Raw genomic sequence first — 25,745 nt, 5'->3', positions numbered from 1 at the left:
ACCTCATCTCATCCCATCATCCGTCATTCATAACTGAATGGCTGATCATCTTCAACGTCATCGATATCATGTTCATCATCGTAACCATTAAAGTTGTCAGAGTTTGTCTGCCAGAACTTCAGGGACAGTGGTGAGTTAACTCTGAATTGAATGGATATGGTTGTAAGACGTTGGGGTAAACATGTAGCTGATGACTTGCCCACACTAACGTGGATGTGCGCGAGATGCAGTCACTCACGGGAGTCTATGGAAGTCACCAGGTACTTATATACCTTAACTTAATGCTGTACAGCCATAACCAATAAAGTTTGTTATTAAACCTTTTTATACAGTTGGTCTGTTACTATTTGTGATATTTTATGCTGCTTTCAGGTACAGTATGTGCACATTTGCTCACAAGGGGTGATTTGTGGCTGTAGAGGCATTTTGGGGGGCGTGCACCAAACATTCACAGAAATTCCACTTTTGCGGGGGTCTGTGTCCCCCAACCCCTGTGAATACGGAGGGCCAGGTGTACGCTGAGTGGCCATGCGGAAACACAACTCATGGTGACCAGGGGACTTTCGATGTTCAATAGAGAGGCGGACAACCGCTGTCACTGAATATGTACTTGTGGCTTGTGGTATGTTAGATGGTGATGGCGGTTGAGAAAGACTTAGCCCGGTGGCCATTTGACATTGGACATTTGGTGGGGATGTATACGGATGTTTTGACATCACTTGCGGGTTCAGTTGTATTGCTCGGGTATTGGACATTCGTTGGGAGTGATAGGACAAGCTCGCGGCTCTGACCATTCAGTACAGGGGCGGACAGACATTTTAGCTTTGGTTGTAGGTTACAGACTACTTCCTGCTCATGGCTCAAGCCTGACGGCCGTGATACTGAATGTTTGAACACGTCGGCTGGCCAGCCGAAGTTCTCAGGAACTTTTATGTCCAGATAATAGCAAGTAAGTTCAGATAATGGTTTACTAGAGCCAAGGTCCAGCATCTGGATAATGAACACGTCTGGATACTGAGCACCTGGATAAATGAGGGACTACTGTACCTGTGTTTTTTTACCTCCTTGCAGTGGTAGTCACTTGGCCTTCCTTCTACCGCCAGCTGTTACAGGTTCATGCCTTCTTACACCATTTGTGCTATCACCAGGTCCTCCTTCGGCTCCACTTGAAGTTCAAGATGACACACTTCTGTCAGTTATTAATCAAGGACGTGAGAGTGTAACACTCAACTTGCAGACACACTGAACATTTGCCGGAAAACAGGCTGAAGCTGCGTGTTGACACTGGCATTGCTTGAAACTTGTGGTGTCGGAAGGTGCAGAATTGCATTTTTTTGGTCACGAATGCTGAGTCGCAGGAATATTTGATGGCTGGCATGAAAGTGCGGTTTGCCTAACTGGATGCTGCAAAACCTGATGCCCTACTTTAGTAACCTTTTTCTTTTAGCTATAAATGACACTGTCTTCTGTACCCCCTTCTGTTTCAACCTCTCTGTATGTTGATTTTGCTATTTATGCCGCAGATTCAGACCTGCCTCCTCCCCAATCCTTTCTTCAGTCTGCCATTGATGTTTCCTCCACGTGGGTTACTACTCTTGGTTTTCGTTTTTCTCCATGTTCTGTACAGTAATGTTTACTCGTTCTCGAATCGTACTGCAGCCTTCTGTGTACTTATATAACATCCCTCTTCTCAACCACTCATCTACTACTTTTCATGGCCTCACATTTGACTCCCAGACAAATTGGAATGTGCATATTTCTTCCTTTAAGTCTTATACTCTTCATGATCATGGTTGCAGCAATAATTTTTCATGGGGTGCTGATTGCATCATAAAGTGATCCTCAGTTATCTGGACATTCATTATCCGGATGCTGGGCCTTGGCTCTATTAATCCATTGTCCAAATTTACTCGCTATTATCTGGATGTAAAAGTGCCCAAGAACTTCGGCCGGCCAGCCGACATATCCAAACATTCGGTGTTGTGGTCGCTGGGCTTGAGCTGTGAGCAGGAAGTAGTCTCTAACTCACAACCAGAGCTAAAATGTCCATCTGACCCTGTACTGAATGGTCAAAATTTCGCACTCGTCCTATCACTCTCAAAGAACTTCCAGCACCTGAGTAATACGACTGTAACCTGCAAGTGGTATCAAAACGTTCGTGTGCATTCCCCACTGAATGTCTAATGTTGCGCAGCCATGAGGGCTAAGTCTTTCCCAACAGCCACCTCCATCAAACACAGACCACAAGCCACGAGTACTGTACATGTTCAGCAACAGCAGCCGTCCTCCTCTCTATCAAAGGGCGAGAGTCCGCTGGTTTCAATGCGTCATGTTTCTGCATGTAAGGGGAGCGAATGATGAGGTGAAAGAGAGAGAGATTGTCCAGGTGCTTCAGGGTGCGAAAGTGGATGTATGTGAAATAACTGAAACAAAATGGAGAGGAGAACGTGTGAGAGAATGGGAGTATGGATGGGGTATATGTGCAGGAGTAGGTGAGAATGAGAGGGCAAAGGAAGGAGTATGTATAGTTGTGAGTAAAAGATGGAAGAAGAGCATAAGACAGTATGGATCAATTGGGTCAAGGATTGTGTGGGTAAAGTTGAAAGTTGGAATACAAATGTGGGCGATTGTGTGTGTGTATGCGCCAACGCAAGATCGTGCCAGAAGAGTGAGAGAAGAGTTCTGGACAAATGTAGTAGTGTGCATGGAAAAGTTTGGAAGGAATGAGAGAGTGTTTTTGATCGGTGATATGAATGGTAAAGTTGGGAATGTCAAGGTGGATGGAATAGTTGGTGAGTGAGGTGTGCCTGCTGAGATAGATGAGAATGGCAGTGCGTTAGTGGACATTTGTGCTGGGAGGGGGTTGGTGATAGCCAATACCCTCTTCAGGCATAAAATGATCCACAGGTATACATGGCGAGTGATGAGAAGGGTGGGTGGTGAACTGAATGAAAGGAAGGCAATGATTGATTATGTGTGTGTGGATGAAAGGATGCAAAGATGTGTAATGGATGCGAGAGTTTATAGAGGTTGGGGGAGTGGACTTTCTGACCACTACTTGGTGGTGGCCAGAATTAGAATTCAAGTAAGATAGAGGAATAGAAGAAGGGAAGGACGAGAGGAAGGAGTAGTTGCCAGGAGAGTGGAAAGGTTACAAGAGGATGAGAAAAAGGCAGAATATAAGAGAGAAGTGGAGGAACGATTGGGCATATATGAATTGGAGCAGATGGGAGACGTGGAAGGTGTGTGTAGGATATTTACAGAAGAAATATGTGCAACATGTGATGTGGTGTGTGGAAGGCAGAGAAGACGGAGGGGGGTGCAAGGAACAGCGTGGTGGACTGAAGAGGTGAGACAGGCTGTGGCACAAAAGAAGAAAGCATACAATGAATGGATGAGAAATAGGGCCGTGGAAGAAGTTGAGAGGCGGTAGAGAGAGTTGTATGTAGAAAGAAAGAGAGGGGTGAAAAGATTAGTAAGAGAGTGGATGAGGAATTTGGAAGGAATTTGAGTGTAAAGTGGAGGGACTGTAAGAAAATGTTCTGGAAAGAGGTGAAAAGAGTAAGACAGGGTGGAAGTGAAGTTAGCAGGGGAGTGAAAGATAAAAATGGTAGATTACTAGTGGAGAAGGGAGAAAAAGTGAGCAGATGGAGAGAACACTTTAAGGAATTGTTGAACATACAGGATGGAAGTAATGCGAGTATAAGTGGCTGGGGAATGGCTGGGAGAGGGAGGGAGGTGAGAAGACAGGAAGAAATCAGTAGGATAGAAGTTGTGGAAGCAATGAAGAAAGTTAAATCGGGGAAAGCCCCAGGAGTTGATGGAGTGTGTGGTGAAATGCTGAAGCATGGGGGAGAGATAGTAGTAGAATGGATGTGGAAGATGTGCAGATTGGCCTGGGAGGAAGGAGAGTCCCAGAGGATTGGAAGTCAGGTATAATTATTCCCTTGTACAAAGGAAAAGGGGAAAAAGAATTGTGTGGTAATCATAGGGGCATTTGTCTTCTTAGTATAATAGGAAAAGTGTATGGTAGGATACTTATTGACAGAGTTAGAGAAAGAACAGAAAAATTAGTTGGAGAAGAACAGGGAGGCTTTAGGAAGGGAAGAGGTTGTGTAGATCAGATATTCATTCTTAGATCTTTAGTGGAAAAGGTTCCAGAGAAGGGAAAGAAATTGTATGCGGCTTTCATGGATTTGGAGAAAGCATATGACAGGGTGGATAGACAAGGATTGTGGAAAGTGTTAAGATTATATGGAGTAGATGGGAAGTTGCTGCATGCTGTGAAGAGTATGTACGATGGTGCAAAGGCTGCAGTGCGTGTAGATGGTGAACTAAGTGAATTTTTCTCTTTGAAGGTTGGGTTGAAACAGGGATGTGTCATGTCTCCATGGTTGTTCAATCTGTACATGGATGGGGTAATAAAAGAGGTACAATGTAGGGTAGTGGATGTTGGAGTGGCCCTGGTGAGAGAGGATAGTGTTTGGAAACTCCCTGTATTGTTGTTTGCAGATGATACTGTGTTTTTGAGTGAAGACGAAGTGGAGCTGCAAGGCTTGGTGGATGAGTTTGGGAGAGTGTGTAAGAAAGGGAATCTAAAGGTGAATGTAGGGAAGAGTAAAGCGATGGTCTTTGAGAGAGGTGAAGTCAGTGAATGTACAGCGAGGTTGGATGGTGAGGAATTGGAAAATGTGAGTACGTTTAAGTACTTGGGTAGTGTGATGAGTAAGGATGGAGGTTTGGAGGGTGAAGTGCTTGAAAGGGTACAGCAGGGAAGAAAGGTTGCTGGTTCTTTGAAAGCAGTGATAAGAAACAGGGAAGTGAGCATGGAAGTGAAAATGTTACTACATGACAGTATTGTGATACCAACTCTAACGTATGGAAGTGAAGCTTGGACGTTGTTGGAAGGACACAAGTCAAGAGTGAGAGCAGTGGAAATGAGTTATTTAAGAGGAGCCTGTGGAGTCACATGGAGAGAGAGGCTGACGAATGAGGATATAAAGGAGCGTTGTGGTGTGGATGTGGATGTGATCGGAAGCGTTAGGAGGAACACACTGAGGTGGTTTGGCCATGTGGAGAGGATGGAGGGTGAAAGACTGACGAAGAGAGTGTATGTGAGTGAGGTGGAGGGGGGAAGAGGGAGGGGGAGGCCGAGGATGAGATGGAGGGATGGGGTGGAGAGGTATATGAGAGAGGGGGGTGTGAGTTGGGAGCAGGGCAGTGAAATGGCGGGGGACAGGGCGACTTGGAGGCGATTTGTCTGTGGCCACCCCAAACGGGATTGAGGCGTCTGGCAATAGATAGATAGACAGATAGATGTTTCTGCATAGCCACTCGGCGTCTCACAGACCGCAAGCCACGAGTAAATGTATGACAAAAGCGCCCATCCTTCTCATAACAGGAGGAGGAGAATCCTGCCCACAGCCTCACCTCTCATCTCCCTCCCTTCCCTCCCCCATACCCTCCTGGTTCCCCCCTCACTCCCTCAGTCTTTACCCTATTCCGTCGTGATAGCATTGGCTCATGAGTTTTCTTTTTTTTCTTATGATTCACTTGACAAATATTGGTTGTATGGAAATTCCGTGGTGTCCAGAAGAAAGCTCATGAAATTCTGCATCTAGACATATGCTTAACTCTTGGAAGATGCTGGCAAAATTTTGAATTAGGATGGTGGGAAGTTATATGAAGGTAAGCTTTACTCTTGAACACTTTATTCGTGCTTGAGTTTCGTATTCTTATTTGTCAGTTTTATGTGTTTTTATTAGCTTATCTTGTAGTATAAACACCAGTGAAGATGATGGTATAAATTTTATACCTATGTACAGTAACTAACTTATGGTGGCAGATTTGGCCATGGAATTTTTTTTTGAGCCCCGGGAGCAATCACTCATCACAGACAACAGATTTTCAAACTGTTGTCATTTTTTTGTGTGGATTTTTGTTGTTTATGTATTGTTTCCATGATATATAGCATTAATAAGGAAAATCATGTGTGTTTTGATGTGTAAATATGGCAGATTGACCTGAAAACAGTGCCAAAATTAGGAGAGGTATTGTACATACAGTCATTTATTGGTTGGGTTATTTTGGTTTTCGGTGTTTTTTTCATGGTTTTCTTGGTGTTTAGCATTATTTTGGATATTCCTGTGTGTGTTTTGATGTCTAAATGTGGCAGATTGACCTGAAAACATGCCAAAATTAGGAGGGGTACTGTACATACAGTGGTGTATAGGTAGGGTGTTTTTTTATTTTCAGTGTTTTTTTTTTTAATGGTTTTCTTGATGTTAAGCATTACTTTGGAGTTTCCTATGTGTTTTTTGATGTCTAAATATGCCTGAAAGACCGAAAAACACTGCCAAATTAAGCATAGGTACAGAACAAATGAGTTAGGTATAGGTTGGTGGTGGTATAGGTAGGGTCTGGGTGTGGTAGAGGAACAATGTTCATTATCCAGATGTCGCCACTATACGGACATGCCTTTGGCTTTGTTATATCCAGATAATTAATATGGCAGATTGACCAATCTTTATTCTTTCTAAACTCGATTATGGTTGCCAAATCTTATTCTTCTACCCCCAATTACACTCTTTTAAAGCTAAATTCTGTTCATCATACTGGTCTTCATTTAGCTATTGGTGCTTTTCAGTCAACTCCCACTGTATTTGATCTGGCATTCTCACCCCCACCTCCCATCTTATCGTCATTCTCCTCTCACTGCTAGGTCCTGTGCATGTCTCCTTCAGTTTCCTACAAATAAGCTACTCTGTCCTCCCAGTCTTCTCCAATGTTCTTCTCACGCAGTCTCATTTCTCTCTCTTCCATTCCCCCTTCATGTTCTCACCACCTTTCTTTAATCTGTCGATTTCATTTCTCCTCCTATTCTTCCACTTCATTTAATGTCCTTCCCACCTTGGCTTCTGCCTCCTGCTGTGGCCTGCCTTTCTCTTCTCCCTTGTCTTAAGTCTCTTCTTTCCCAAGTTACTCTTTGCTCCCATTTTCTTGAACATGTTTCCTGCCACTCTTCTGTCATGCATATTTTTACTGGTGGCTCCAAATTTTGCCATGGTGTCGGTTTTGCTGTTGTATACTCTGACTCCTCCTTCCAAAGTACACTTTCTTGGCAAGTATTCCCACTGTATAACAATATGCAATTTCTTTTGCTTTGATTTCTCTTTCTCCATGTTTGCTATCTTCCCCGATTCTGTCAGTGTGCTCACTTCCTTTCACACTGTGCTTTTTTCTCATCTAATCACCCAGATTCCGGAGTGGTTCTGCCTTTCTGTTCAGAAAAAGTCAGTTCACTTATGCTTGGTTCGTAGCCTTATCAGGATTGCAGGTAATGAACAAGCTGTTCACAACAAACCTCATCGTATTAAACCCTCAGTTCTTCTCTGGTACACATCATCCCACCCCAATCATTGATGGGAGACTATCTGTGCTTGTCTTTGCTTAGGCCGTAACAGCCTCGGTCAGGGCCATTTAATGAGCCATGACCCTTAGCCTGTCTTTTCACACTGTAACTGCCTTATGACTAGCCATCACCATTTTCTTCATTGCTCATCTACACTCCAACACCACCTCTTAGCTTCCCCCTTCCTTTCCTCACTATGTCGGCCTGCACAGCTTGTGATTTAGTAGGTGACTCTCCCTCTATTTCTGTTTCCAATATTATAAATTTTCTTATTGCTTTTCACATTGTACACTTATTCCCTTCTGCCTTGGTACCATATTGCCATAATCCTTCCTTCCTTACTGCCTAGCTGAATATTACCCTGGAACTACCTTGCAGTACCAGTTATGGATCTGTTAGCTAGTTACCCCATGCTGAGCTGCAGATCTCATATAAGACATAATGAAGGTCTGCACAGGCCACACTGCAAGCCTCATATGAAGTACAGTCTACATAGGTTATAAAACAATGACTCAGAGGAGGTAAACTGCCTTACAAATAACCAGCATAGCAAGGGTTAAGCACTATACCCCTCTTTCCCTACTAAATAGAGTTTTATTCTAAAACCCACAAGTTTGAAAGTTTTGTTAAGGAAAACTGGAACAACAAATACAGTACTCCCTCAATTATCTGACGTAATAAGAGCCAAAGGCATGTCTGGGTAGTGGCAGTATGCGGATGATGAACGTTATCCCCCCTTATTATACCCAAATCCTACCAATACACAACCCAACCTATACTTAACCTATTTGTACTGTACCTCTGCTTATTTTGGCAGTGTTTTCCAGTCAATCAGGCATATTTAGACATCAAAACACACACAGGAATATCCAAAGTAATGCTAAATGCCATGAAAACCATGCCAAAAAAAAACATAGAAAACCAAAAAACACCCTACATGTACTGTATATACAGTACCCCTCCTAATTTTGGCACTGTTTTCAGGTCAATCTGCCATATTTATACATGAAATCACACATAAGGAATATCCAAAATAATGCTAAATACTGTGCCAAGAAAACCATGAAAAAAAAGAAAAAACTATACATACAGTACCCCTTTAAATTTTGGCAGTGTTTTCCAGATTGTGGAAAGTATTAAGAATATATGGAGTAGATGGGAAGTTGTTGAATGCTGTGAAGAGTATGTGTGATGGTGCTAAGGCTGCAGTGCGTGTGGAGGGTGAACTGAGTGAATTTTTCTCTTTGAAGGTTGGGTTGCAACAGGGATGTGTCATGTCTCCATGGTTATTCAATCTGTACATGGGTGGGGTAATAAAAGAGGTACAAGGTAGGGCAGTGGATGTTGGAGTGACCCTGGTGTGAGAGAGTAGTGTTTGGAAAGTCCCTGTACTGTTGTCTGCAGATGATACTGTGTTGTTGAGTGAAGACAAAGGGGAGCTGCAAGGCTTGGTGGATGAGTTTGGGAGAGTGTGTAAGAAACGGAATCTAAAGGTGAATGTAGGGAAGAGTAAAGTTATGGTCTTCGAGAGAGGTGAAGTCTGTGAATGTTCAGTGAGGTTGGATGATGAGGAAATGGAAAATGTGAGTACGTTTAAGTACTTGGGTGGTGTGATGAGTAAGGATGGAAGTTTGGAGGGTGAAGTGCTTGAAAGGATACAACAAGGAAGAAAGGTTGCTGTTTCCTTGAAAGAAGTGATAAGAAACAGGGAAGTGAGAAACAGAGAAGTTACTACATGACAGTATTGTGATACCAACTCTAACATATGGAAGTGAAGCTTGGGCATTGTTGGAAGGCAGTGCTGGGCAGGTGCGCAAACACTTGCGCAAAGCGCAGTTGTGTGCCCTTGTGCTCTGGTGATACCGTTTCCGCATTGCGCACCGCACGAGACCATGCGCAATTTTGCGCTTGTGCACATGAAAAGGCAGGCGCGCAAGCGCAAACTTAGTTACGCTTGCACAACTAAATTTGCGCTTGTGCACCTGCCTTGCGCACCTGCCCTGTGGATTGTGCACTGCGCCATCCAAGGGACACGTGGGCTTCCAGGGGACACGTGGTCTTGGGAGCTTCCCGCATGGCTGGACAATGGATGGGGGAGGCTGGGGCGGGTCGCGAGGGTGGGTTGGAACTTGGTGGGGGGAGGCAGGAGGGAAGGGGGTAGTAGCATTTCTTAATACTGTATGCTTCAACATAATGTATTTTTAATATTTTTAAAATTATTATTATTAGTAAATAATAATAAATATACATTACTTATTAAGATTAGCATATACAATTCCTTACAAAAACCATTAAAACATATTATTTAAATCAAATATCCACATCCTAATAATTTATTAGGCTGTGGATATTTGCTTTAAATACTCTGTTTTCATGATTTTTTATTTTTTGTAACAAATTACATATGCTATTGTATATCTATATTGAATTATTAAATAAATTTTCTTGACAAGACAAGAGAGAGAGAGAGATAAAGAGCATTATTCTGAGAGAGAGAGAGAGAGAGAGAGAGAGAGAATAAATACGGGAATGGCAAAGGAGCGTCCCTTTGAGTGAGGAGATAAGGCATAAACTTCGTCCCTCTTCCCGCTCTTATTCTCCATTCCTTCCCTCCTCTCTCTCTTATTCTCCATTCCCTCCCTCATCTGTCGGAGAGAGAGAGAGAGAGAGAGAGAGAGTGAGTTGATGATACAGTAATCACGTGATCTTTGCCAATACCTTGGTAAATAAAGGCTGTTTTTCCTGGACAATGACCTACTGTACCTCAGTAACCGTGGGTGGTGGGCAGGTTGCTAATTTAGTAATTTATTTAATTATACCGATATATATTTTACAGTAATTCCAACAAATATATGCAAATTATTTGCGCTAGTGCTTTGCAACATTGCACAAGCTAAATATTACATTATGCACTTGCGCAAATTACAAATAATAGAAAATAATAATAATAAATAAAAGTAAGTAGGTATGCTGTTTTATTTGAATATCTCAATATTTTTCAGTAAATCCCAAAAATATATGCAAATGGTTTGCGCTTGCGCTTTGCAACATTGCGCTAGCTAAATATTTATCAGATTGCACATTTCCGCTTGCACAAGGTAGTGAACTGTGGATTGCGCTTTGCACTAGCGCAAGGTCCTTTTTCGTTTGCACTGCCCACCACTGTTGGAAGGACACAAGTCAAGAGTATGGGCAGTGGAAATGAGTTAAGAGGAGCCTGTGGAATCACAAGGAGAGACAGGCTGACAAATGAGGATATAAAGGAGCTTTGTGGTGTGGATGTGATAGGAATCGTTAGGAGGAACACACTGAGGTGGTTTGGCCATGTGGAGAGGATGGAGGGTGAGAGACTGACAAGGAGAGTGTGAGTGAGGTGGAGGGGGGGAGAGGGAGGGGGAGGCCGAGGATGAGATAGAGGGATGGGGTGGAGAGGTATATGAGAGAGGGGGGTGTGAGTTGGAAGCAGGGCAGTGAAATGGCGGGGGACAGGGTGACGTGGAGGCGATTTGTTTGTGGCCACCACGTACAGGATTGAGGAGTCTGGCAATACATAGATAGTTTTCCGGTCATTCTGCCATATTGAGACATCAAAACATTCATAGGAATATCCATATTAATACTAACCACCAAGAAAACATTGCATAAACAACAAAAATCCACAAAAAACCTGAAGATGGTTGGAAAATCAGTTATCTTTGTGACGTGAGTGATAGCTGCTCCTGGGGCACAAAAAAATAAAATAAAACAACCCACAGCCAAATATGCCACCAGAAATTGGTTTTATTGGTATTAATGGTATACCTTCATCTTTGCTGGTGTTTATACTATAAGCTAATAAAAACACAGAAAACTGTTGAGTAAAATAACAAAACTTTTGTGAGAATAAATGTTGTTCAAGAGTAAAACATACCTTCATATAACTTCCCACCATCCTAATGCAAAATTTTGCCCCACCTTGCAAGAGTTAAGCATATTTCTAGATGCAGAATTTCATGAGCTTTCTCAGGGATTTCATGGACTTTTGATACAGCCAATAGTATTCAAATACAGCACCAAAAACTTTAAAGATGCACGGGTCAGTGCTTTCAGTGCGAAGTAGGGGAGAGACTGAAGAATGAGGGGCGAGCCAGGAGGCAGGGCTAGCAAGGCAGGGAGCATGGGAGGGTATGGAGGAGGGATGAGAGGAGGGGAGAAGCGAGGCTTTGGGCAGGATTTTCACCCTTCTGACGCGAAGCGGACGAGCGCTTTCATCCAACTTGTGGCATGTGGCCCGTCTTACACACTTGTTGGCCATTGGGAAACACAACTCCTGGTGACCGGGCAACTTTGGACATTCAGTGTAGAGGTGGACAGGTGACTTTGGACGTCTGGTGTAGAGACGGACGGGCATTTTCTGCTTACTTGTGGCTTGTGGTCTGTGTTACATATGTGGTGGCAGTTGAAAAAGACTAATCCTGGTGGCTGTGTGACTTTGGTGATGTGATGGGGATGCCTACGGGCATTTTGACATGCTTGTGGGTTACTGTTGGTAATACTCAGATGTTGGAGGTTTGTAGGGAGTGAACAGGCCAGCACACGACTTTGACCATTCAGTACAGGGGCGGACTGACATTTTAGCTCAGGGTGTGAGTTACAGCCTATTGCCTGCACAAGGCTAAAGCCCAGCGGCCACGATACTAATTGTTTGAACTTGTCGGCTTGCCAGCCAAATTTCTAGGGGATTTTTACGTCCGGATAATTGCAAGTAAATGGAGTCATCGGATAATGAACAGGTCTGGATACTGCATGTCTGGATAAATGAGGGATTACTATGTTATTGTTCAGTATCAGTGGCCTAGATTGCATAACAAGTCCAAAAAGTAGTATAGAATTAAAGAGGTATGATAAACAGCTTCAGGATAGATAATTCATTTATTAAAATTTGTAGCCTATTTCGCCTTGTTCAGCTTCAAAAAAAAGACTGCTCCAACTCTGCTTCCTTTCCATGGCACTTCTTCATGACTAGCATTATATTTAAGTGTTACCCTGTTGTCACAGCTCAGTATCCAAGATGAAAAGATGACTGTTTTAGGAAGTTAGAGTAAACAGGGTATAGTATCTACTGATCGCACTTGTGGTTTCTCTGAAAAGATTGTATCTCAAGGGGTGCATGATCAGAGAAATGCTATTAGTTTACTAAACATCCAGTTCTAAGAAGTGGGGTCCTTGCTTATCAGAATTAATCTGATCTGATTGTTTCACACTTGACCTTTAGGAGCTTATTGAGACAGGTTGAAAGCCAGTAGGAATTTTGCTTCCCTCAGCTGTATGGTCCCACTCTTAATTAGAGTCTGACTGTAAAGCCAGACCCCCTAATCCTGTAAGGGGTGGCGACAAACAAATCACCTCCATGTTGCCCTCTCCCTTGCCATTTCGCTGCCCTTCCCCCCCAGTGTACACCCTGCCTCTCTCATATCCCTCTCCATTCCATCCCTCCATCTCATCCTTGGTCCCCCCCCCCCTCCACCACACTGACATACGCTGTCCTCGTTAGTCTCTCGTTCTCCATCATGGCCAAACCACCTCATTGTATTTCTCCTAATGCTTTCTGTCACATCTGCATCACAGCACAAAGCTCCCCCACTTCCTCGTTTGTCAGAGCGTCTCTTCATGTAACACCACATGCTTCTCTCAGATAGCTTATTTCCACTGCTTTCTCTTGACTTGTGTCCTTCCAAAAAGGTTCAGTCTTTGCATTCTTATGTTAGAATTGGTATTGTATCACAATACTGTCATGCAGTTCCTTTTTGTACATCCATGTTCACTTCGGCCATACCACGTTGAGTACACCGCTTCCCGTCCGATCAGCGAAGTTAAGCAACGTTGGGTCTGGTTAGTACTTGGATGGGTGACCGCCTGGGAACACCAGATGCTGTTGGCATAACGTTCTCCCTACATGTCAAGTGGGGTTGGTGGAGGATTAGTGCCCCTCCCTGTAAAACAATTAACTCTAAGCCCTTGGCCACCCTGTTTGGGATACATGGCGTCTGGCAGTGAATGAATGAATGTTCATTTCGCTATTCCTTATCACTGCTTTCAATGAGCCAGCAAGGTTTTTTTCCCTGTTGTACTCTTTCAAGCACTTCATCCCCTCAGCTTCCATCCTCATCACACTACCCAAGGTATTTAAATGCAATCACATTTTCCATCTCCTCACTATCCAGTATCACTGAGCATTCAGCGACTTCATTTCTCTCGAAGACCACAACTCTCTTCCCTACATTCACCTTTCATATTATGTTTCTTACAAATTATCCCAGACTCATTCCCAAGCCTTGCAGTTCCCCTTCATATTCACTTAACAGTACAGCATCATGTGCAAACAACAGAATGATAATTTTCTAAACACTGCCCTCTGTCATTAGAGTTCCTCCAACATTAGAGTTGGAGGAGTAGATTGTAGCACCAGTCGAGCAGGGCAGTACTCCCAAGGCGGATGGAAAGCTGATGACAGGGAGAGCTGGAGCTCCCGTTTCATCAGCCCTCAGGACTAGGTCCTGTCCATCCCCCTTTGCTGAACTTTTTCAGTGTCAGGAACACAGAGAGTAGGCCAGCATGCGCTCCAATACAAGTTCCCCTAACTATCAACACGAAACTACATGAACAGTACACACCACACTTCCTTTTCAAAATTTTGAAAAAATGGCATCGAATAACATAGCCTCGGAGTCCTCGGGGGGTGGGGGGGGACCATAAATGCCCCCACCTTCTGCCCCTCTCCCGGTGATGACTCAAGATCCCTGGAACCACTGTCTGACTCTCTCCTTCTTCATTTCTGCAACATTCGTGGCCTTTCCTCTAACTTTCGCTCTGTTGAGCACCACCTCTCCTTCTCTAAACTTCACCTTCTTTATCAAACTGAGACCCAGCTGTCTGAGGCAGCTGACAGCAAACTCTTTTCTGTATCCTCCTACATTCTCTATACTTATTTCAAAGCCAAAGGTGGCTGTTGTGTATATATACACAACAACTTATCTTGCTCTCGTGTTCCTGAACTCAATTCTTCTGAATTCTCTACACTCTGGCTTTGGCCTTCCTGTCGTTCTCTGACTAAATATATCTGTGCTGTTTACTTATCTCCTAATTCTACTATCAAAAATTCTGTGACTATCATACTTCTACGATGGAACATGTTCTGTCCATTTCTCCTTTCTCTGAAATCTTCATTCTTGAAGATTTCTATGTTCACCACCACCTTTGGCTCTCCTCTCCTTTCACTGATCCACCTGGTGAACAAGGCTGCACCTTTTCTACCCTTAATGACCTAGAGCAGCTTTTACAGCACCCTACCCATATCCCTGACCGCCTTGGAGAGAGCTCCAACATACTTGATCTCTTCCTTACAACTAATCCTTCTGCTTACACTGTTAATCTTTTCTTTCTGTTGGGCTCCTCCGATCACAACCTTATCACCTTAACCTGTCCTATCACTGCGGATTTGGAGGCCCTCAGGCAGTACTTCTTTGATTTTTCCTGGAATGATTATTGCTTCCATGGCGGGGAGCCATCTGAGTGTGCCTTGTGTATTACAGAGGTTATTCTCTTGGGCATGCAAGCATACATTCCTTTCTCATATCCTTTGACTAATGCAAGAAAGCCTTGGTTTAATCACACTTGTTCTAATGCTGTCTGCAACAAGGAGAGGGCCTATAAAAGGTACCGGAGCCAACCCACCCCTGAATCACATCTTTCACATTTCTGCCTGAAATCATGCTAAGCCTGTTCTTCACTGTTTTAAAAATAATTTCATCCGTACAAAATGCTCTCAACTCTCTAACTCGAATTCTTCCCGCTCCTTCTGGCACCTTGCCAAAAACCTTTCTGACAACTTACCTCATCATCCTTCCTTCCTCTTTTCTACTCTGATGGGTCTGTAGCTGTTTCTTCTACTGATAAAGCAGATCTCTTCACTCAGATTTTCTCCTCCAATTCCACCTTAGAAGATTCTGGTGCTGTTCCTCCATCACTTCCCCCCTCTGACTTCCTCATGGCTAACATTAAAATTTCTTCAGTTGATGTATCTTCTGCCATCACAGGCCTCAATACTAATAAGGCATATGGGCCTGATGGAGTCCCTCCTGTTGTTCTCAAGAACTGTGCTTCTGTGCTCACACCCTGCCTAGGCAAACTCTTTCGCCTTTGTCTATCAACTTGTACCTCTCCATCTTGCTGGAAGTTTGCTCTCATTCAGCCAGTCCCAAAGAAGGGTGACCATTTCCAACCCTTTAACTATCGTCCAATTGCTTTAACATCCTGTATCTCCAAAGTTTTCGAGTCTGTTCTTAATAGAAAATTTTTAAAGCATCTTTCCTATCACAACCTTCTTTCTGATCGTCAGTATGGGTTCCGTCAGGGACACTCCACAGGCGATCTTCTCACCTACCTTTCAGACTCCTGGTCATCCTCCTTTTGGGACTGTGGCGAAAGCTTTGCCATTGCACTTGACATCTCAAAGGCTTTCGATCGAGTCTGGAGTAAATCTTTAATTTCCAAACTACCCTCTTACGGTTTCTATCCTTCTATCTGTACCTTCATCTCTAGCTTCCTTTCTGGTCATTCTATAGCCGCTGTTGTAGACAGCCATCGTTCTTCTCCTAGATCTATTAACAGTGGTGTTCTTCAGGGCTCTGTCCTATCACCAACTCTCTTCCTTGTATTCATCAATGACCTTCTATGCTGTACATCTAACCCTATCCACTCATACACTGATGACTCCACCCTTAACTTTTCCATTCAATTCCCACAATGTCCATCTCAGCAGTTACTTCAACAAACAAGGGATGAGGCTTTGGCACACCTAATGTCTGACTTGGCTCGTATCTCTGACTGGGGTAAAATTAATCTGGTTGTTTTTAATGCATCAAAGACTCAGTTTTTGCACCTATCAACCCGACAAAATCTTCCACAGGTATACCCACTAATGTTTAATAATATTCAGCTTAATCCTGCATCATCGTTGAACGTGCTTTGGGTTTCATTTACTCGGGACTTATCTTGGAAAGATCATACAGTAATCACTCTAATATCCGGATGCCCAATAACCGAACATCCCCACTACCCGGACATAATCGTCCTGGGATCCAATATTCCCAAAATGGTCCGAAAACCCAAAAAAATTTAAAAAATATAAACGATTTTTTCCCGTCCGTAATTTGAACTTACCGCGTGCGGCGTGGGAGAGCATTGTTGTGGCGCGTCATTCCTCCAACGTCCGATAGAGCGCCGCTACATCCTCCCCATTTTCCGCCTGTCTCTCGCTGCGAGTGCACGCTCATCGTAATGGCTGCCCACATGATCGCTTTTGTGGTGGTGCCCTACCTGCTGCAGGGCCTCCTGCTGCTCTTGGGCCTCCTCTTGGTGTGTGTGATGATAGCCTCGCCACCTGAGAAAAGGAAGAGAGTGGTGTTGACTCTGGAGAAGAAACGGGAGATATTGGAGAAAGTAGATGCTGGGTGGTCTTCTTCCCACATTCTCCGCGAGTTTAACCTGGCCCGGTCTACTTTGTTTGATATCAAGAGGTCCCAAGACAAACTCATGCAGTACATGGCTGACTTCTTGTCGAGAAGCAAATGCAACGTGGAAAGGAAGGTTATGTTTACCCCCAAGTTTGCAGAAATCGACCGATCCATGTTGATTTGGTATCGACAACAACGTGCTGCTGGTGTGATGGTATGTGGAATGGAGCTGAAGGCTGCTGCTGAGAAGTTCGCCAGGCTTCATGACGCCCTAGACTTCAAGGCATCCGAGGATTGGCTCTTCGCGTTCAAGTTGCGGCATGGCCTTACCAACCGTAAAGCACATGGCGAAGCATTGGACGCTAACGAGGATGTAGTTGACGAGTTTCGGCACAAGGTGAAGGGCTTGATCGACAGGGAGGGCCTAACTCTCGGTCAAGTCTACAACGCTGACGAAACTGGCCTATTCTATCGCTCGCTGCCAACGAACACTCTAGCCGAGGAGACGGAGAAGCGTGTACCTAGCCACAAGCTTTCCAAGGAACGGATATTTGCTTTGTGTTGTGCCAGTGCTAACGGCATGCACCGGCTTAAGCCCGTTGTAGTTGGCCGCGCAAAGCAGCCTTGGTGCCTTCGTGGGGTGATGGATGTCCTTCCTGTCGTCTGGTACCATTCTTTGAAGGCATGGTTCACAGCTGTGATCTTCAAAGACTGGTTTCACCGTCACTTCGTCAAGGAGGTCATCCATTACCAGATGAAGACACTGGGAATCCCGCGCGACCAGGTAAAGGCCCTCCTCCTCGACAATGCACCTCCCCACCCGTGCGACAAGGACTTGGTTGCTGAAAATGGCTGTATTAGGTGCATGTTTCTGCCACCTAATACAACTGCTCTCATCCAACCAATGGATCAAGGAGTGATCGTGGCAACAAAGCACCTATACCGTCGGAAGTTCCTGGACGAGGTGATGGTTGTTCCCGAGGACGAGGACGAGCGCAGGGAGGGACGGGACACACGAGGCAAGCGGACTTTGGAAAACCTTTGCCGCTACAACATCAAGTCTGCGCTGTACAACTGGGCTAGTGCATGGAAGGAAGTCCCTGTGAAGACTCTGGAAAATAGTTGGTCTCGTCTGCTTCTCGGAACGGATGTGGAGTATGATTTTCTAGGCTTTGACGTGGATGGCTTCCATGCACAGCTACGTACGCATGGCGACGATGTAGATGTGGATGATGTTCGTGAGTGGTTGGATGACGACGAGGGCGATCCTGGGTATCAGACATTGTCTGATATCGAGATCGTGTCTTCGGTTGCAGGTGTCAGTACCGAACTTGAAGATTCCGACGCTGAAGGCGACGATGATGCGGACTCCTCTCAGCAGGACACTACTCCAGCCATCCCCAAGCTGAGTGCACTCCGGGAACATCTAGAGTTCATCCTAGACTACCTGGAACACCTGGACTGCGACAGGGAGATGGGGCCCTTGGGACTCATGGAGGAAGTGCATGCATTCAGGCAGTGCATCATCAATCGTCAGAATCGTCGTTCCTTGCGTCAATCAACCATTGACAGTTTTTTCAGGCCCGTGACCCCCGCTGTGCCCAGCCCTGGCTCCACTCCGTTGCCTCCTCAAGACAGGCCTTCATGCTCTGAGCCACAGCCCAGCACATCAGCCACGGTGGAGTCACTGCTCAACGTGAGTTTGCGGCTGTCTTCAGAGTCGTCTGCAGTGGGTACGCCATCACCACGACCCAGCGATGCACTCCTAGGTCGCCTGCCAGTGATACTCTCGGACTCTGACAGTGAATAAACAGCAAGAACTTCTCCACTAGACCACACAGGAATGGACTCTGACAGTGAATAAACAGCAAGAACTTCTCCACTAGACCACACAGGAATTAGAGTGTTGTGCAGTGAAAAAAACAGTGTGTTGTGTTAAGGATTTAAAGTTATGAGAGAAAAGACTCAATAGAAAAAAAATTTAACATAAATAGACTTGTTTGTTTTGGCTTTGGAAAATTATATGAATGGGAAAAGTTAAAGTGCAACACTTAGTAAGTTACAATGGAGCATTATTTAGACAAGAGTGCACACTGTGAAGAGAACGGACTTCTGTGTGTTATTAACTAAGTTCAGTGCAAGACTTCAGGGACAGTGTACTGCAAGTGCTTCAGGAAATCATTCCTACTGTCAGAGTCCGAGAGGAGGAGGTTATTCATCGAGGTGGCCAGGGACTTGCTGTAAGTAGCCAGAATGTTTCATACTGTACTTTTTTCCATACTATACTTATCTCATTTCACCCTTTAATGTCCTTTATTGGTGTGAATAGGGTGTTAGTAGCTATGCATGTGCAGTAGGAATGTGTTTTTCTGAGTTAGGCTAGGTTAGAGTCCATAAGTACCAGAATGTTTATTAATGTATGAACATACTTCTAAACCCTCATTTTATGTTTCTTTTGCATTTATTTCAGTCATTTATGTGCCTTATTGGTGTGATTTGGGTCTTAAATAGGTGCTATGCATGTCCAGAGGGAGTTGTATAGGTGTTTCTCTGAGTTAGAGTCCATAAGTACAAGTCCATAAGCTGGGGCCCAATATCTGGACAGAACCAACATCTGGACCTACATATGGCTCTATTACGTCGGATATTGGAGTGATTACTGTATTACATCTCTTGTAAAATCTGCTTCCACGAGATTAGGGGTGCTAAGCTGACTCCGTTCCTTCTTTACCCCTGCACAATTGTTGACTCTATACAGGGGTTTTATCCGCCCCTGCGTGGAGTACAACTCTCATGTGTGGGGAGGCTCCTCACATACAGCTCTTCTCAATAGGGTGGAGTCAAAGACTTTTCGTCTCATTAACTCTCCCCCTCTTACTGACTCCCTTCAACCTCTGTCTCTTCGTCGCACTGTTGCATCTTTATCTCTTTTCTATCACTGCTTCAGTGGTCACTGTTCCTCTGAACTGTCTGCATGCATTCCTCCACCTCTACGACGGGCGCGTAGCACCCGTCTAGCAGAAAACTCTCACTTCTTTTCTGTCCAACTCTCTAGTGCAAGAGTTAACCGTTACTCCCAGTCCTTCATTTATGCAACAGGTCAACTCTGGAACTGTCTCCCTCTGTCTTTATTTCCTGCTTCCTATGATCTCCAGTCTTTCAAAAGCACTGTGTCCAGGCATCTCAAAATGAATGGATCTTGAATTTGGCTCTCTCTTGTATTTTGTTTTTCCTCTTGGAGGGAACAGTTTTGCGGGTTCATTGCCTTTGGTTCCTTCTTCCTCACATTAAAAAAAAAAAATGTAAATATATATATATATATATATATATATATATATATATATATATATATACTGCCCTATCTTGTATCTCTTTTATAACTCATTCATTTACATATTGAACAGCCATGGAGACATGACACATCCCTCTGTTTCACTTCAACATTCAAATAGAAAAATTCACTCAGTTCACCATCCACATGCACTGCAGCCCTAGTGCCGTCATACATTAGAGACAAAGTTTACATTGTGTTTATGTTTACTTACAGGTTTGGTAGTGGGCTGGTAATATACTGGTTTGGGTTTGTGGAAGAAGTTGACCAGCATGGAGACAAAGGCATCTTGCTGCGTGATCATTTACCTTCTAATATTACCTTCATGGATCCTCTTGCCCTTGTACCACATGACAGTATCGGTAAATAAACGAGGCTTAAGACTTGCTTTTTTCCTTTCTTTCTTTTTTATTTATGGCTGAACTCTGGTTTGAATCATGGAGACAGAATAAAATCTTACAGTAATTCTAGAACTGTACTCAAATTGGTAAGTTATGGATCAGATGGTCAGATATGGATCAGATTTAAACACTTCAGTTCATTACAGATGAACCCCTTTAGGCCATCTTTTATACCTGAAGGATTTCAAACAATATACATTAACCCCATCAGTCCAAAGGCTTACTTCATTGACTAAAGCTACATAATTTTATTCTGTTGAGGAGAGAGGTTTTGCAATGAAGGGAGTACTGGTAAGCATATTACAATATAAAGATATTACTAGGAGCATTTTCCAGTAATTTCATTCATTCATTGCCATTCATTGCCAGACGCCATGTATCCCAAACGGGGTGGCCAACGGCTTAGAGTTAATTGTTTTACAGAGAGGGGCACTAATCCTCCACCAACCCCACTTGATACGTAGGGATGCCAACAGCATCTGGTGTTCCCAGGCGGTCACCCATCCAAGTACTGACCAGACCCAACGTTGCTTAACTTCGCTGATCGGACGGGAAGCGGTGTACTCAACGTGGTAAATTTCCTTTGGTTCATACGACAATCAATCAATCAATCAAGGAGGGGCAAATGCTGCGGGGTGCATTGCCTCACTCACCCTCCAACACCACCCATGCAGGTCCCTTTGTGCAACCCTCCAGGCAGCAACTTTTTCTCCTCTAAGTATCTCCCGACAGGAGTAATCGACCTGCTCCAGCCATGAGTTACCTGGCCTCCTCCACCCTGGGGGGTTAACCCTTTCAGAAAATTACAGAAATATGTCAATGACCCCTATCTGCAAAGAAATTCATTATTACACATGATGGATTAAGTATGAAATGGTGAGTAGTGACATAACTGGTACAGTATATGGTTTGTGGTGATAATTACAGCTATTCAACACAGATTCATACTTTACCCTTAACCTAAATTAATAAAAATGACATTTTTCATATTATTTTTGCTACCTTCAGAACACTGTCTTGAGCCTGGGTTACACTTTTCACACAGTACAGGAGGACAATAGCCTTAATTAACTCTTTTCATGCCAGAGATGTCTGTTGGTAGAATAGTTAAGAGGAAAAATGTGCCATAGTAGTGAAGGAGTTTGAGTAAGAATGATTTGTAATGAGGTGGTTTGGGCATGTTGAGAGGATGGAAGATGATGAGTGGGTGTGAATTGTGAGAGGTGTGAAAGTCAAGGGTATGGTTGCAAGGTGATGACCACATATTCGTTCAGAGATCATACAACAACTCTTGATGAACTGACAGAATTATGCTAGATGGAGGGAAAACAAAAGGAATGTATGTCAAGCTGTAAACAAAAATAAAGCAAACTTATTTTAACAGGTTATGTGTCACTTCAAAGTCAGTCTAGTTTTGGGATTCAGTACCACAGTAGGATCTGTGTTGGATATTCAGTTTGTTAACTGGAATACAATTTTCAGTTGCATGCATGGCCCTCTGATAACCACCCTTCTGAATCCTACCTCCCTTGTGAGGACAAGGTCCACCTGGCCAGGCTGAGATATGGGTATCATTCAGCCCTCTTGAGTTATCAGAAGAGGCTGGATGACTTCATCGCTGATGTCTGTCCAGGATGCAACACAGACACAGCACCCCATACTATCAAGCACATTATGGAAGCCTGCATTGCATACAGTTGCCTGCACCAACAACACAACATACACTCCTTGAGAGTTCTGTGGGAAAGCCCAGTCGAAGCTGTGGCGTTCCTCAGGGACTTAGGGCTGTTCACACAGACTGCCTGGGGAACAACTACTGTACTACTACTACTACAATTGTTAGTATCAATATTGACAACTGGGAGAAAAAATTATGGTGTTGCACGAGCGGCAACACTCAAAACTTGTTGAGATGCGTTACATCACCCATTTTGCGTCATCTGCTACATTTTACCAACATTTTTCAATAATAGTGCTTTACCACAACACAAGCTACACTTTAAAGCACAAGATTGAATAATGGGTGGGGAATGTCCGGCCTCCGGGCCGTTTAAGGCCCGCAAGACCATTTGATCAGGCCGCGAGGCAAATCGTAAATCCAATTCCATAAACTCATGAACGAAATATATATATATATAGATGGGGACAATCACCATCCACTCACTCAATGTAGTGCTGCTCTCGGGTGTCTGCCCTTTCCTCTCCTCCATCCTTCTTTCCTTCCATCTTCTCATGTCTTTCTTTCCTTCAGTCTTTCCTCGTCTTTCTGCCTGCGGGTGACTTTACACTCCCTCTTCTGTCTTTCTTTCCTTCATTGTTTCCTCTTCCTTCTGCCTGTGGGTGACTCTACACTGAGTGACAAGCCAAATGGTTCCCTGTACACCAGGAAACCATTTACTATGCTGGGTGGTGGCCATATAACCAAATTTTGGTGCCTGGTAATTTAGTGGGTAATTATTGTGCTCCAATCGGACTGAGCTGGTGAAGATTCATATCCAAGGGGTGGTTGGGGTTTATTGCTTATGTAATGCCACTCAGGGATGAGTGAGGTTGGTCACTCATCTTATGTCAGGACCAACTGCCTAGCCCTGGGCTCCTACGCTCCTCATGGGGAAACACAGGATTGGATGATGGATATATATATATATATATATATATATATATATATATATATATACATATATATATATATATATATATATATATATATATATATATCTATTGCCAAACGCCTCAATCCTGTTTGGGGTGGCCACAAACAAATCGCCTCCAAGTCGCCCTGTCCCCCGCCATTTCACTGCCCTGCTCCCAGCTCATACCCCCCCTTTCTCATATACCTCTCCACCCCATCCCTCCATCTCATCCTTGGCCTCCCCTTCCCTCTTCCCCCCTCCACCTCACTCACATACACTCTCTTCGTCAGTCTTTCACCCTCCATCCTCTCCACATGGCCAAACCACCTCAGTGTGTTCCTCATAACACTTCCTATCACATCCACATCCACACCACAAAGCTCCTTTATATCCTCATTCGTCAGCTTGTCTCTCCATGTGACTCCACAGTCTCCTCTTAAATAACTCATTTCCACTGCTCTCACTCTTGACTTGTGTCCTTCCAACAACGTCCAAGCTTCACTTCCATACGTTAGAGTTGGTATCACAATACTGTCATGTAGAAACTTTTTCACTTCCATACTCACTTCCCTGTTTCTTATCACTGCTTTCAAAGAACCAGCAACCTTTCTTCCCTGCTGTACCCTTTCAAGCACTTCACCCTCCAATCCTCCATCCTTACTCATCACACTACCCAAGTACTTAAACGTACTCACATTTTCCAATTCCTCACCATCCAACCTCACTGTACATTCACTGACTTCACCACTCTCAAAGACCATCACTTTACTCTTCCTTACATTCACCTTTAGATTCCGTTTCTTACACACTCTCCCAAACTCATCCACTAAGCCTTGCAGCTCCACTTCGTCTTCACTCAACAACACAGTATCATCTGCAAACAACAGTACAGGGAGTTTCCAAACACTATCCTCTCTCACCAGGGCCACTCCAACATCCACTACCCTACTTTGTACCTCTTTTATTACCCCATCCATGAACAGAGTGAACAACTGTGGAGACATGACACATCCCTGTTTCAAACCAACTTTCAAAGAGAAAAATTCACTTACTTCACCATCCACACGCACTGCAGCCTTAGCACCATCATACGTACTCTTCATAGCATTCAACAACTTTCCATCTACTCCATATATTCTTAATATTTTCCACAATCCTTGTCTATCCACCCTGTCATATGCTTTCTCCAAATCCATGAAAGCCGCATACAACTTCTTTCCCTTCTCTAGAAACTTTTCCACTAAAGATCTAAGAATGAATATCTGATCTACACAACCTCTTCCCTTTCTAAAGCCTCCCTGTTCTTCTCCAACTAATTCCTCTGTTCTTTCTCTAACTCTGTCAATAAGTATCCTCCCGTACACTTTTCCTATTATACTAAGAAGACAAATGCCCCTATGATTACCACACACTTCTTTTTCCCCTTTTCCTTTGTACAAGGGATTATTTATACCTGACTTCCAATTCTCCGGGACTCTACCTACCTCCCAGGCCAATCTGCACATCTTCCATATCCATTCTACTACTATCTCTCCCCAATGCGTCAGCATTTCACCACACACTCCATCAATTCCTGGGGCTTTCCCCAATTTAACTTTCTTCATTGCCTCCACAACTTCTATCCTACTGATTTCTTCCTGTCTTCTCACCTCCCTCCTTCTCCCAGCCATTCCCCAGCCACTTATACTCGCATTACTTCCATCCTGTATGTTCAACAATTCCTTAAATTGTTCTCTCCATCTACTCACTTTTTCTCCCTTCTCCACTAGCAATCTGCCAATTTTATCTTTCACTCCCCTGCTAACCTCACTTCCACCCTGTCTTACTCTCTTCACCTCTTTCCAGAACATTTTCTTACGGTCCCTCCACTTTACACTCAAATTCCTTCCGAATTCCTCATCCACTCTCTTCTTACTCTCTCTTACTAATCTTTTCACCTCTCTCTTTCTTTCTACATATAACTCTCTCTTCCGCCTCTCAACTTCTTCCACGCCCCTATTTCTCATCCATTCATTGTATGCTTTCTTCTTTTGTGCCACAGCTTGTCTCACCTCTTCAGTCCACCACGCTGTTCCTTGCACTCCCCTCCGTCTTCTCTTCCTCCCACACACCACATCACATGCTGCACATATTTCTTCTGTAAATATCCTGCACACACCTTCAACATCCAATCATTCCTCCACTTCTCTCTTATACTCTGCCTTTTTCTCATCCTCTTGTAACCTTTCCACTCTCCTTGCAATGACTCCTTCCTCTCATCTTTCCCTTCTTCTATTCTTCCATCTTACTTGTATCCTAATTCTGGCCACCACCAAGTAGTGGTCAGAAAGTCCACTCCCCCAACCTCTAAAAGCTCTTGCATCCATTACAAATCTTCGCATCCTTTCATCCACACGTACATAATCAATCATTGCCTTCCTTTCATTCAGTTCACCACCCACCCTTCTCATCACTCGCCATGTATACCTGTGGATC

At 44.0% G+C, this 25,745-nt stretch overlaps 1 protein-coding gene, 1 non-coding gene and 1 pseudogene across 2 annotated transcripts in view; 2 read left to right on the top strand and 1 right to left on the bottom strand.

The window, feature by feature from the left end:
* Positions 1-20,619, top strand: part of LOC145391976 (CDAN1-interacting nuclease 1) — a 186,816-nt gene extending 166,197 nt beyond the window's left edge. The window contains exon 9 of the mRNA XM_080266488.1: positions 20,453-20,619. Within this exon, the coding sequence (XP_080122614.1) occupies positions 20,453-20,606 (154 nt within the window). The 3' untranslated portion in view covers positions 20,607-20,619. The remainder of the gene's footprint in view (positions 1-20,452) is intronic.
* LOC145391999 (5S ribosomal RNA) lies at positions 13,213-13,331 on the top strand. Its single transcript, XR_013895940.1, has one exon. It is a non-coding gene; the product is annotated as a 5S ribosomal RNA (ribosomal RNA).
* A 485-nt stretch (positions 20,620-21,104) lies between the features above and the next one.
* Positions 21,105-21,225, bottom strand: LOC145392016 (5S ribosomal RNA; annotated as a pseudogene).
* Positions 21,226-25,745: the final 4,520 nt, after the last annotated feature.

The sequence above is a fragment of the Coenobita brevimanus genome, chromosome 20 (assembly GCF_032717465.1).
Source record: "Coenobita brevimanus isolate Jiangsu-jjx chromosome 20, ASM3271746v2, whole genome shotgun sequence".
Classification (NCBI taxonomy): domain Eukaryota; kingdom Metazoa; phylum Arthropoda; class Malacostraca; order Decapoda; family Coenobitidae; genus Coenobita; species Coenobita brevimanus.
This window is presented reverse-complemented; position numbering and strand designations above follow the sequence as displayed.